Source organism: Hyperoodon ampullatus (assembly GCF_949752795.1).
Source record: "Hyperoodon ampullatus genome assembly, chromosome: 10".
Lineage (NCBI taxonomy): Eukaryota > Metazoa > Chordata > Mammalia > Artiodactyla > Ziphiidae > Hyperoodon > Hyperoodon ampullatus.
The window spans coordinates 89,883,325-89,896,496 of record NC_136923.1 but is presented as its reverse complement, the minus strand read 5'-3'; the positions used below and the strand labels follow the sequence as shown (position 1 = coordinate 89,896,496).

Sequence of the window (13,172 nt, the reverse complement as noted above, 5' to 3'; positions counted from 1 at the left end):
GTTGTTCGCGGGTCAACTATATTTATTGACTCACTGCTAAATACAGGGCCTATCTAGCCTGCATGCAGCACCTAAAGAGACAAGAAAAGGGGTTAAGATAGCCTCAACCCTCGGGAAAATTTCTTACCTGGAATTACTGTTGTTTGCTGCCATTTTCAGTTTTAATGGTAGCAGACAGTTGCTGGACAGTCCAAATACCTGCAACAGTGCCTCTCTTCTCCCACTAACCTGTCCTACTAGGGAGCCTGGACCCCCGAGGGTAGACTGACTGGATAACCTAAGGCCCTCGGAAAACCACAGCATCCTGTGTCCCTCCTCCCTTGCCGATGTTGATCACAGGTGGTACAAAATAACTGTCACCCCGATTTCACAAGCCTCACTGCAGAAAACCCAGGTCTCTCATTCAAAAGCTACAGGCTTTTGCTTATAGATCACTCAGGTTCAGTTTCTAAGTAGTTTCATCTAACTTAAAAATAATAAAGACTTGACTACACTGATGAAAGAAACACTTGAGTCATTTATCAGAATGTTTTAGCCCTGGGTTACAGGAAACGAGGAAACCCAAAACTTCAAACAAAACAAAAAAGTTTATTCGAACCTTCTGTGCAAGGTATACCAATTTTTTTTCACACTACAGGAGAAAAACATCAATTGAAAACCAACAAACAAAACTCCACCTGTCTAGTTTGTAGCAGTGAAATCTGCTATGGGGGCGGGGACGGAGGTAGATAACATCCCCACCAACCCCCCCCCCACCCCCGCAGGCTTCACGGCCGCTCCGGCTCGGGGAGGGTTCCCGCGCTCTCGCCCCAGCCGCGGGCCGCCCGCCCGCCGTTACCTGGTCCAGAGGGATGCCCAGGAGCTCGCTGAGCGGGTGCAGACAGGTGGAGCCCGTGGTGCGGTAGGAGAGGCTGGGAGGAGGCTCTGCTGCCATCCTGCATCTTCGGGAGGCGGCAGCCCCGGCCCCAGGCCGCGCCACCCAGCTCGTCGTCCTCCCGCCCGAGTGCGCGCGGGTGGCTGTCCCGAGGGCCGCGCGGCCGCCTGGCTCGCGGGGACCGAGCGGCGAGCCGGAGGACGCGACCCAGCGCAAACTCTCGGCGCGCAAACTTGGCGTTGGCGCAGTGGCCGCGGGCGCGGCAAGAGGGCTGCGGCCGAGAGCGCTTGCTTCCCGCTCCCCTCCTCTCGCCGCTCATTGGCCCGGCCGCCCGGGACTGCCCGGGAGGAGGGAGGAAGGGAGGGAGGAAAAGTAGGGACTCGGAGCCCGGCCCTCGAGCGCCACCCGGCCCGCCCTGCCCGGGCCGACCCGAGAGGGAAAGCGACGACAAGGGCGCCGCCGCCTAGCCCGGCGCCTGGTGGCGCGCGGCCCCGGGGGCGGGAGGAGTCTCTGCTCTTCCTTCGCCCGAGCTCCCCATCCTCCCTCCCCGCCACAAGAAACGACCTCCATCCCGGTCACCCCGGCGGGCTCCTTGCGCTAGGGAGCCACCCTGACCCCACTCCGTTCTGGTTCCGTCTCAGCGTCGGCACCCCGGCCCTCCCGGTCCCCGCGCCGGCTAAGATTTCCTGCGCTTTCCTTGCAAGGCTTCCCCCTCACAGTCCTTGCGGCAAAGGGTTAATCTGCCAGGGGCTCGAAGCCCAAGGACACCCCAGGGCTCCCAGCCAGCACCCCAGCACCCAGCCTCCTTTCTCTGCTTACATGCCTGTGGGCAAGACATAGTTTCCTACACCCTGATCTGACATAGTCTGTGTCACACAGGCGCAGACACTAGGACTGCTAACTTCTGACCATTAATGTCCAGCCCTTTGGATTATGAATTTTTACCCCTGTAAGAAACGGCGCTACTGTTATGTGCATCCTGATCAGCTTTTGCCAGAACTGGTTCTAAAAAGAGGTACCTGGCCCCTTCGCTTCTGTGTCCTCAGACACCCAAGTGTATCACTGGCACTTGGAAAACTTTCAGTTGATTAATAGGTTCTGAGAATCATAAAAGTCTTGATCCTTTCCAAGAACTGTTGTATGCTCGCTGATGAAGAAGGCTTTCAGGAAAGCAGGAAATCAGATGGGCAGGAAAACACAAAAAACAAAGAAAACTGAGTTGGTGTCAATCTCTAGGCTTCACCAGGTAACCAAGCCCAAAGCTTTGCATCAGCAGTTTCCTGGGAGCTGGTAGTAGTCACAGAGCCACAGATTAGTTGGTGAAGAATCGGACCAAACAGGGGGCCAGTAACTTTCGGGCAGAACTAACATTGTCATCAACATGGCCTCCAGCTTCAAATGCAACTGCAGGCCTGTCAGACAGTCACAACAACTTCCCCTCCAAGGCTGGGCCTCACCCTGGCCTTCTAGAAGAGTTTCATCACCAAAAAGCTGCACAGAACTTTAAATGGCCAGTCCAGAGTTTCTCAACTCATGTCCCCACCACTCCCTGTCCCCATGGATATTTTATAGGAGGCCACCACCACCAGATGACAATCTGCTTTTCACACCACACACACATATACACACACTCACACACACACACACAGGCATATGCTTGAGGATCAATTAGGCTAGACAGGCTCATTAAATATCACACAGTTCTAGAAACTGACCAGAATTGAAGCAATGTTCCTCTTATCTTGAGCAAAATGACAGCTTACATGAGGTTTTTGAGGGCAGAAGGAGCTTGAAAGCATTGTTAAAAGAAAAAAAAAAAAATCAACACTTAAATGTGAACTGCCAGAAAAGAAAAGTAGGCCAGTTTGGGTAGTATTTACGAAGCAAATGCTCAGACCACTCATAATTTTCCACAAAGCTATGCTCTTCAGACTTCAAAAACCAGTCTTCACATTGGTGTAGGTTTAAAAACAGAAGATTAGTCCTACACGGATTTTCTTCCGCTCAACAAGACACAGATTATCATCTAGTCTAAGATATTCCCTTAAAAATGGAGGAACTACGCTTAGATCTTGAAAACAAAACATCGCAGAACTTAAATCTTAATAGTTCTGTTTTACTGATACTGTAGTACAATTAGTGTTCAAAGAACTATTAGGTGAGGCAGCATCAAGAGAATGGACCAGTTACACTATAGGTTAATTCAGCTGGCTTCTGGAGGATGGGATATGATTCTAAGATGTATAAGAGCTGTACCATGGGCTCATCACTCTCTTTTCCTTCCCCTTTATCTCTGTTTCCATCAGAGATCAATTCATAATAATAATTATTACATGTTAGATATACCTTTTAAAAAGCTCTCTCATTTACCAGTGACAATAACCCACGTGGTTGTTATTATAATCTCTATTTTATAGATGAGAAGCCTGGAGTTTGGGGAGTTTAAGTATCTTGGCTGTGTTTAGGAAGGTTGAATCAAACATGCCTGTCTGATTCCAGAACCTGGGCACTCAGTCATTATGCCACGTTGCCTCCTCTAAAACAAAACATTTCTCTCTTTATCAAGAGGCCCACTCATACACCCACAGGCCTGTCATTCCTGTGGACAAAGCACTGCATTTACTGTTCAAAAATGAGGTGGCTTGGGGTGATGCTACAGGCACTCCATCTCACCTGTTTTCTGTCTGCCGTAGAATGAGGCTTGATATCAAGGTCAAGTTTCTAATCTCCTTTCTGAAGCTATACTCAGAATGTGAAGTCATCCAGAAGATCCAGTGCTTATCCTGATGACTGGTCTAAAATTAAAGGCCAGACAAAAAGACCTGAAAAAGGATCTGGCATATTTCAGGGAGGCAGCATGATACTGTCGACTGATAAAAATTCAACACCAGTCTCATGCCAATCCAGACCCAGCCAAAGATGCTCAAACAACAAAATTGAATTAAAATCAGCCTCAAAGTTTACAAAGGTGTAACCCTTCAAGAAGATAAATTCTCATGATTCAATCAAAAATAATCACCAACAAAAACGAATTAAAACCATCTACAATGACACAACCCATGTAAAAATAAAATACCATGCTAATAATACCACATATTTGTGTAATGATATTGTGTATTCACAGAGCACACTCATTTATATCATCCCCTTTGATCCTCCCAACGATTCTATGAGGTTGAAAGGGCAGGTGTTATCACTTTTATTATTATGTCATCACCCTCTCCATTTTTATTCACAAGAATACAAAGTTTCTGGTAACTTGCAGCTAGCTTACCCAGCTGGTAAACAGCAAAAGTAGGATTCAAACGTGGCTATTCCATTGTTCTTTTTATTACACAGAGATCTTTTTATTATACTAGGAGTCCACCTTCAGGAAAACAGCAGAAACTGTTGCCTGCATAGAACATTTAACTCCACGCCTAACATTTGAGATCTGATCCGGAGAATGGTCTGAACTGACCCACGATGGGTATCACTCTTGCTTTTTAAGCAGTTTCTTTAAGCATCATCCACACAAAACCACAGGGAATTTAGATTTTGCAATCAGTGCCCTATTCCGTCACATTTTAGCTCAACCATTCTGCGTTTGTTTGGAGCATCTGTTACCTCCTACCTGCCTAATGTATTTCCTGAGTTGAGGTCACAGTTAAACATCGTTTTTATATTTGTTCATGTTCAGAAAATTAAGAAATTAATATAACTGAACACCTACCAGATTTAGCTCTTATTGCTCCATAATACAGCATTTTCCCCTGAGAATACTATCATTTAGTCATTCAGGATAAATCAACACAGGGCTTCCCTGGTGGCGCAGTGGTTGAGAGTCTGCCTGCCGATGCAGGGGACACAAGTTCGTGCCCCGGTCCGGGAGGATCCCACATGCCGCGGAGAGGCTGGGCCCGTGAGCCATGGCCGCTGGGCCTGCGCGTCTGGAGCCTGTGCTCCACAACGGGAGAGGTCACAGCAGTGAGAGGCCCGCGTACCGCAAAAAAAAAAAAAAAAAAAAAAGATAAATCAACACAAATCCTCTCAGCCTGCTAACCTCTGTACTTAGGTCAGGGAGATGCTGATATGTCTAAAGACAAAAGAATCCAAAATAATATGACAACCTCTGAAAGAAACCAGTTATGAGAAATACAAAGCAGAAATTAGTCACGGATAAGCAAATGCAGAAATAAATCCCGCTAACAAAACACCATTAACTAAAAATACACAGAACAATATTTATAAATACGATTTTGCACAACCTCTGAGTGGGCAGGATTGGAGGCTAAAATGTAGAAAAGAAACAGGTAATGAAAATCTAAAGAACCCAGCCTTTAGAGCAAAGCAAAACTGGACCCGAAAACCAGTACTGCTTTTTACTAGTTTTGTGACTTTGAGCAAATCAATTATCTTCTTCAAGTCTCCGCTTCCTCCTCTATAATGTGGAAATAAGAATTACGGTCTCTTGTGGCTGGTGTAAGGACTGAAGGAAAGATTATATATGAAATAACCTGTCATCAAGTAATTGTTCAAAAAATATTAATTAACTCTGCTCAGCGGAGCTTACCCTCTACAAGCTAACATTTTATTTTTAACTTTAGTCTTTGGGGAAGGAGAGGTTTCTAAAATGGATCGCGGGCTTCCCTGGTGGCGCAGTGGTTGAGAGTCCACCTGCCGATGCAGGGGACACGGGTTCGTGCCCCGGTCCGGAGGGTCCCACATGTCGTGGAGCGGTTAAGCCCGTGAGCCATGGCCGCTGAGCCTGCACGTCCAGAGCCTGTGCTCCGCAATGGGAGAGGCCACAACAGTGAGAGGCCCGCGTACCGCAAAAAAAAAAAAAAAACAAAACAAATAAAATGGATCGCACATGTTCCTGCATACTTAAATGGAGTTCGTGACCATTACTGAGTTTTTGCTGATGAGTCAAGAACCCATCCTGCAATAGAGTGAGGTCTTGGAGTCCATTGACTTGTCAAGAATTTGTCCGTACACTAAACTACGCCCAAAGAGGTCAGCTTTTTCAATTACTGTGTCTACTTTCTAGAGTTTTTCAATCTCCTCTCATATTTCGGTTGTTGCTGCCTTGACCGCTATTTTGGTTCTCCTATGAGTTAGGGAACTCTGTAAAATCCCTAGGCTTTGGCTGAATGCCTAAGGAGTTCTTGTAGAAGTCAAGTACAGTTGTCCTTCAGTATCCAGAGAGGGTTGGTTCCAGGACATGCGGCAGACATCAAAATCCGTGGAAGCACAAGTCTTACAGTAGACTCTCCTATCTGTGAGCTCCACATCCGCGGACTCAACCTACTGCTGATGGAAAACGTAGTGCTGTATGCAAACTATATGTACGGAGGGCCGACTGTACTTCGTTTTTAAGTAAGCTCTATGCTATCCATCTCGGATATTCAGAGGGTTTTTTTTTTTTCTTACTTCTTTTGGGTGTCCTGACATGCTTGGTGTCCTGATATGCTTTGGGTGTCCTGACATTCTCCATCCCGTGCCCCAGCCCCACTGTGGGTGTCCTTGCTGAGACTACTGCCATCTTAGGCTTCAGGGAGCTGCCCAGCCTTAATCCTTTAATCCTAGACCTCGTGTTCAGATCAGAGGCCACTTGGACGCTCCCTCAACTCATATTTTTACCTTACTCTTCACTCTTTGTTCTGCTGCCTGGTTCCTAGGCCCAATGATAGTGTCAAGCACAACAATGCTTTAGAATGAAGGGATGGATGGTTTCCTGGCAATCAGTGCAGCCAGTGGTACTCATGACTTCTCACTTAAATCCTCATGACCCGGCCTGTTGTTCAGAGCCTGTGTGGCTCTCCGTGTCAGCACATTAGGCTGGCCAGCCCTAAATGCTGAGTGTACACTGTAGTCTGTTATTTATAGGACTAAAGTAGGTATTTGTCCCTATTCCCTAAGCCTTTCCTATACTCCTATTGTGCCATTTCTGCAACTTTCATTTACTTTGAAACAATTTCCATCATTATTGGTTAGTTATTTCAGAGTATCTCAAAAACATACTAGCAGGCGCTCCTGTTGGCAGTCTCTAAGAAAGGAACATGAGGCTCCGTCGACCACAGGACTTTTTTGTGTGTTCATGGTGCATCCTTCAGAATTAACATTCCCCAGATTCACTTGGGGAAACAGGGCTGTTGCTTGTGAAGATTGAGTTGACATTCAGCAAATGTTTATTGAGGAACTGTTATTTATAAAGTACTATTCTAAACTACAAACAGACAAAAATACCTCCCCCAATGGAGCTTATACTCTAGCAGGGGAAGGCAACAAAAACATTAAATATATATATATATGTATATATGTATATGATATGTATATGCAGGGTACATATCTTGTAGTGTTTTATAGGGTGGCCAGAGTAGACCTCATTAAGATCACATTTAAACAAAGACTTGAAAGCAGCTAAGGAGTTAGCCAGGCAGATTTCTGGGCAAAGACTATTCCAGAAAGAGGAACTGTCTAGCACAAAGGCCCAAAGACAGGAGTAGGCCTGGCAGAGTGGAGAAACAACAGGCTGCCAGGAAGCCTGGCGCAGAGTGATTGAGGGGAGAGAGGGAGGAGATGGGCCAGAGAGGTGTGGAGAACCAGCCTATGGGGACCTTGGGGGCCATTACAACAACTTTGTCTGTTCCTCTGATCTCGATTGGGAGCCACTGCAAGGATTTGAGCAGAGAAGTGCCTATACTCTTTAAACAGCTCCCCTTTTCCCTCCCCCTAGCCCCTGGTAACCACCATTCTACTTTCTGTTTCTATGAATTTGACTACTTTAGATACCTCCTATAAGTGGAATCATACAATATTTTTCTTTTGGTTACCGGCTTATTTCTTGTCCTCAAGGTTGATCCATGTTGTAGCCTGTGACAGGATTTTCTTTCTTTTGAAGGCTGAACAATATTTCATTATATGTAAAGGCCACATTTTGTTTATCCATTCATCTGTTGATGGACACTTGGATTGTTTCCACCTCTTTGCTATGGTGATAGTGCTGCTATCAAAATGGGTGTGTAAATATCTCTTTGAGACGCTACTTTCAACCCTTTGGATATATATGCATAAGTGGGATTGCTGGATGATATGGTAGTTCTCTCTTGAATTTTTTGAGGAACCATCGTACTGTTTTCCATAGCCGTTGTGCCATTTTACAATCCCATCAACAGTGCACAAGGCTTCCAATTTCTCAACATTGTTACCAACGCTTGTTATTTTCTGTTTGTTTTTATTTAGTAGTAGCCATCTGAATGGGTGTGAGGTAATCTCATATCTCATTGCGGGTTTTTTTTTTTTTTTGGCGGTACGCGGGCCTCTCACTGCTGCGGCCTCTCCCGTTGCGGAGCACAGGCTCCGGACACGCAGGCTCAGCAGCCATGGCTCACGGGCCCAGCCGCTCCGCGGAATGTGGGATCTTCCCAGATTGGGGCACGAACCCGCGTCCCCTGCATCGGCAGGTGGACTCTCAACCACTGCGCCACCAGGGAAGCCCTCTCATTGCGGTTTTGATTTACATTTCACTGCTGGTTAGTGATGTTGAGCACATTTTCATATGCTTGTTAACCATTTTACATCATCTTTAGAGAAATGTCTGTTTAAGCCCGTTACCTATTTTTTGGTCATGTTATTTGATTTTTTGTTGAGAGGTAGGAGTTCTCTGTATATTCTGGCTATTAACCCTTTATGAGATATATGATTTTCAAATATTTTCCCCCATTCCGTATGTTGCCTTTTCACTCTGTTGATTGTATCCTTTGATGCACAAAAGTTTTTAAGTTTGATGTCCCATTTCTCCCTTTTTACTTTTGTTACTGGTGCTTTTTTGTCATATATAAAAAATCATTGCCACATCCAATGTCATAACGTTTTCCCCCTATGTTTTCTTCTAGTTTTCCAGTTTTAGGTCTTACATTTATGTCTTTAATCCATTTTGAGTTAATTTTTGGATATGGTGTAAGATAAGAGTCCAACTTCAGTTTTTTGCAGATGGATTTCCAGCTTCTCAACACAATCTTAGACTGTCCTTTTCCCATTGAGTAGTCTTGACACCCATGTTGAAGATCATTTGACCATATGTGTGAGGGTTTAACTGAATTCCCTCATTTTTTAATGTAAAACAATTAAACTGTCTCTTTCCTTCCAAGCTCTTTAAAATCCAGCCTATAAAAGGACTTATTATTTTCCTACATAATTTTCTCCCTGAAAGAGATTCTCCTGCCAGCTGTAAAAATTTTAGATTTTCCGGCAACTGTCACAGCTATGAATTCAGTCTCCCTGGGCTGCAGTTTCCATGTATGTGGATGAGAAATAAAACTGCCCCGCAACCATTGTAGATTTTTAAAACTATATTTATTGAGAGATACATTATATATGTAAATGTAATAATATATATACACACACATATATATAATTTAAATTAAAGTAACCAAATTAAAAATATATGCATGTTCCCACAACTCTTTTAAGAAATAGAACATCAGGAATACCATCAACAGTGCTCTCCAAACCAAGGCTTGTACCGCCCTCACCCCCCTACCTCAACTCAGGTACATAAGGACTTTCTGGGGGTACCTAAGCATCCACCAGTTTAAGTAAATTATTTCTAGATAAGCAAATTCCATATATACTCTTCCTAAACCCAGTTTGCCTGAGAACTCTTGAGTTCCCAATAGTCCTTCTCCCACTTGACCAAAGCAGCCATTGCAAATCTTACAGTGCACTAGGGTCCTGGGTGTGAACCCCTCTCATCTCCAAATGGGCCAGGTCTCCTGAGGATTAAGCAAGGTACCATAAACCCACAGGCCTTTCTGTGTTTCCCATTTTATGCATATTTCTGTCAATGGTAAAGCATGAATTTTATTTTTTATTTTTTTATTTATTTATTTTTTTTTTGTGGTATGCGGGCCTCTCACTGTTGTGGCCTCTCCCGTTGCGGAGCACAGGCTCCGGATGCGCAGGCTCAGCAGCCATGGCTCACGGGCCCAGCCGCTCCGCGGCATATGGGATCCTCCCAGACCGGGGCACGAACCCGTATCCCCTGCATCGGCAGGCGGACTCTCAACCACTGCGCCACCAGGGAGGCCCAAGCATGAATTTTAGAATCAAGTATTGTGGCTCCTGTCCAGATGTTCTGAAATCAGATCTATGGTAGTGATAAGGATGGGGGTGGCAATGATAATTTTCTACCTCTTTCTTCCCCAGTTTATTTTCAAAGAATGAGGAAGAGTCCTGGGAGAGAAAAACAAAGAAAGCATGGATAAGAAATATTCAACACTGAAAACTTGGGCTTTCTTTTTTCATATATTTAAAAGCATTTCTTTTCAGCTATTTTCAATACTCTTTCCTAGGGTGTGTCATTTGCTGGAAATAAAAACATCTTGATCAGCTGAAGAAGCAGAATGATTCTGCTTCTTTTCAGTGTTACTGGAATGTTTTCTGGGACTGCCAAAAATATCAGGATAACTTTGGGTAAAATCCAAAGATAAAATTTTTATGTAACTTCTTTCCATTTTGGTATGTGGTACTCAATGTACTAATTAAAACCCATTTTATCAATTATTTTATGAATTTTTTGTAATTACTGTGAATCATATTATTTCATCCTATGAAATGTTTATTATTTTATATCTCCTATTAATAAAAAAAGTATATGAAATAACTGCTAGTCCCACCAGTTATTACCAGTATAAACCATTCTCTTTATTAAAAGCATAGAAGAAGTAAGGTCATGATTCTTCTTATAAAAGGATTTATTTCCAAAGCCAACTATACTTCAGTGAAGTGTAAAATTGATAAATAAATAAATAAGCAAAAAATAGGATTTATTTCCAATAAATTTTACTTCTTGTGTTTAATGATTATTTATCAACATTTATAACATATTTAAGAATTTAAAGTGGGTACTAATAATAATTACAAAGGTAAGTTTTTTTAATCCTGGAGGCTTATGACTTCAGAAAATGAGATAAATGTTAAGATTACACGTATACACATATTTTGTTTTAGATAAGTATGATAGGATAATCAAGAGAAGAGTTTCAATCATAAAGATATATTAGGACAAAAGCTTGTGGAGGAAGTAGAATAGAAATATTATTCAAAGACAAAAAGGGAAGATTTACATATTTTAATGTTTTGTTTTACTGAAGATTAGTTGATTTACAATGTTGTGTTAGTTTCAGGTGTACAGCAATGTGATTCAGTTATACCTACATATATACCTATTTTTTTCAGATTCTTTTCCCTTATAGGTTATTACAAAATATTGAATAGTTCCCTGTGCTATACAGTAGGCCCTTGTTGGTTATCTATTTTATATATAATCATGTGTATATGTTAATCCCAAACTCCTAATTTATCCCTCCTCCACTTCCTCATATTCTTTCACAAGTTAAAAATCTTGTTTACGTATGTTTTAAATGGTTGTTGGTAATAGTATAAAATTATTATGGTTTTATATCTTATTGAATACTTTTAAAAGCAAGATATGACAGTTTTATTTTTAAATGTCAAATTTTACAACACACTGGAAATTACATTCTTTGCAACTCTTTCAACTTGTAATGAACATTTTTAGATGGTAATTTTTAAATGTAGGAACAAATACATAGTTTCTCAAAATTCTTTATGGGAATAAGTGAACAAAAGATTTGAACTAAAAAGCCCTATGTGTCCCTTCTCAATGAATTACCATCTCACAAAGGTGACAATTATTTGAATTTTATATTAAGTATGTACTTGCTTCTTTTTGTAACTTTGCCATGTATGTATATATCTCTAAGCATAATTGCTAGGTTTAGCTGGTTTTGATCTCTGTACAAGAATTCCCCATTCCTTGTGGGTTTTTTTTAACACTCAAAAGGCAATTCATCCATATAGGGATGTGGTTAAAATACCTTAATCATTTTCACTGCTGTGTGGTATTCCTTTATATAAACTATATCCCAATTTAACAATTATTTAACAATTAATTATCACAAGTTAACCATTAGCAGTGGTTAAGAATCCACCTGCCAATGCAGGGGACATGGGTTCAAGCCCTGGTCCAGGAAGATCCCACATGCCACGGAGCTACTAAGCCTGTGCACCACAACTACTGAGCCTGCACCCTAGGGCCCATGAGCCACAACTGCTGAAGCCCGCATGCCACAACTACTGAGCCCAGGTGCCTAGAGCCCGTGCTCCGCAACACAAGAAGCCACTGCAATGAGAAGCCCGCACGCCACAACTAGAGAAAGCCCGCATGCAGCAACGAAGACCCAAAGCAGCCAAAAATAAATAAATTAATAAATTAATTAACAATTATCTGGTTCATTTGATATCTGGAAACAATGGATTCCAGATTTTTGCTTTTAAAAACACTAACATAAAACCATAACAATGCTGATGTAAATATTCTCAACCCGTGGTAAACATAGATAAGAATGTAGTAAAGATTTAGGAGTGAATATTGCTGGATCATAAGGTAAATGCACATTCAACGTTTCAAGATGAAACCAAATTGTTTCCCAAAGTGGTTGTACCAAGCTGCCCTCCCCCTGCAGCATATGAAACTCCCAGTGTTCCACATCCTCACTCACACTTGGTATTTTTTTATCTTTATTGGAGTAAAATTGCTTTACAATGGTGTGTTAGTTTCTGCTGTATAACAAAGTGAATCAGCTATACATATACATACATCCCCATATCCCCCACCTTGTGCCTCCCTCCCACCCTCCCTATCCCACCCCCTAGCCCTCACAAAGCACCGAGCTGATCACCCTGTGCTATGCGGCTGCTTCCCACTAGCTATTTATTTTACATTTGGTGGTGTATATGTGTCCATGCCACTCTCTCACTTCATCTCAGCTTCCCCTTCCCCCACCGTGTCCTCAAGTCCGTTCTCTATGTCTGCATCTTTATTCCTGCCCTGCCACTAAGTTCATCAGTACCATTTTTTTGGATTCCATATGTATGTGTTAGCATATGGTATTTGTTTTTGTCCTTCTTACTTACTTCACTCTGTATGACAGACTCTAGATCCATCCACCTCATTACAAATAACTCAGTTTTTTTCCTTTTTATGGCTGAGTAATATTCCATTGTATATATGTGCCGCATCTTCGCTCAACATCACTAATCGTTAGAGAAATACAAATCAAAACCACAATGAGGTATCTATCACCTCACACCATTCAGAATGGCCATCATCAAAAAATCTACAAACAGGGCTTCCCTGGTGGCACAGTGGTTGGGGGTCTGCCTGCCGATGCAGGGGACACGGGTTCATGCCCCGGTCTGGGAAGATCCCACATGCCGCGGAGCGGCTGGG

General features: G+C 42.9%; 1 protein-coding gene across 1 annotated transcript in view; it reads right to left on the bottom strand.

Moving 5' to 3' along the window:
* The window catches only part of MBOAT1 (membrane bound glycerophospholipid O-acyltransferase 1), a gene marked incomplete at both ends in the record, with an annotated part of 116,437 nt that extends 115,503 nt beyond the window's left edge, over positions 1-934 (bottom strand). Inside the window, one exon of the mRNA XM_079713375.1 lies at positions 839-934. Within this exon, the coding sequence (XP_079569501.1) occupies positions 839-934 (96 nt within the window). The remainder of the gene's footprint in view (positions 1-838) is intronic.
* Between the last annotated feature and the right edge of the window lie 12,238 nt (positions 935-13,172).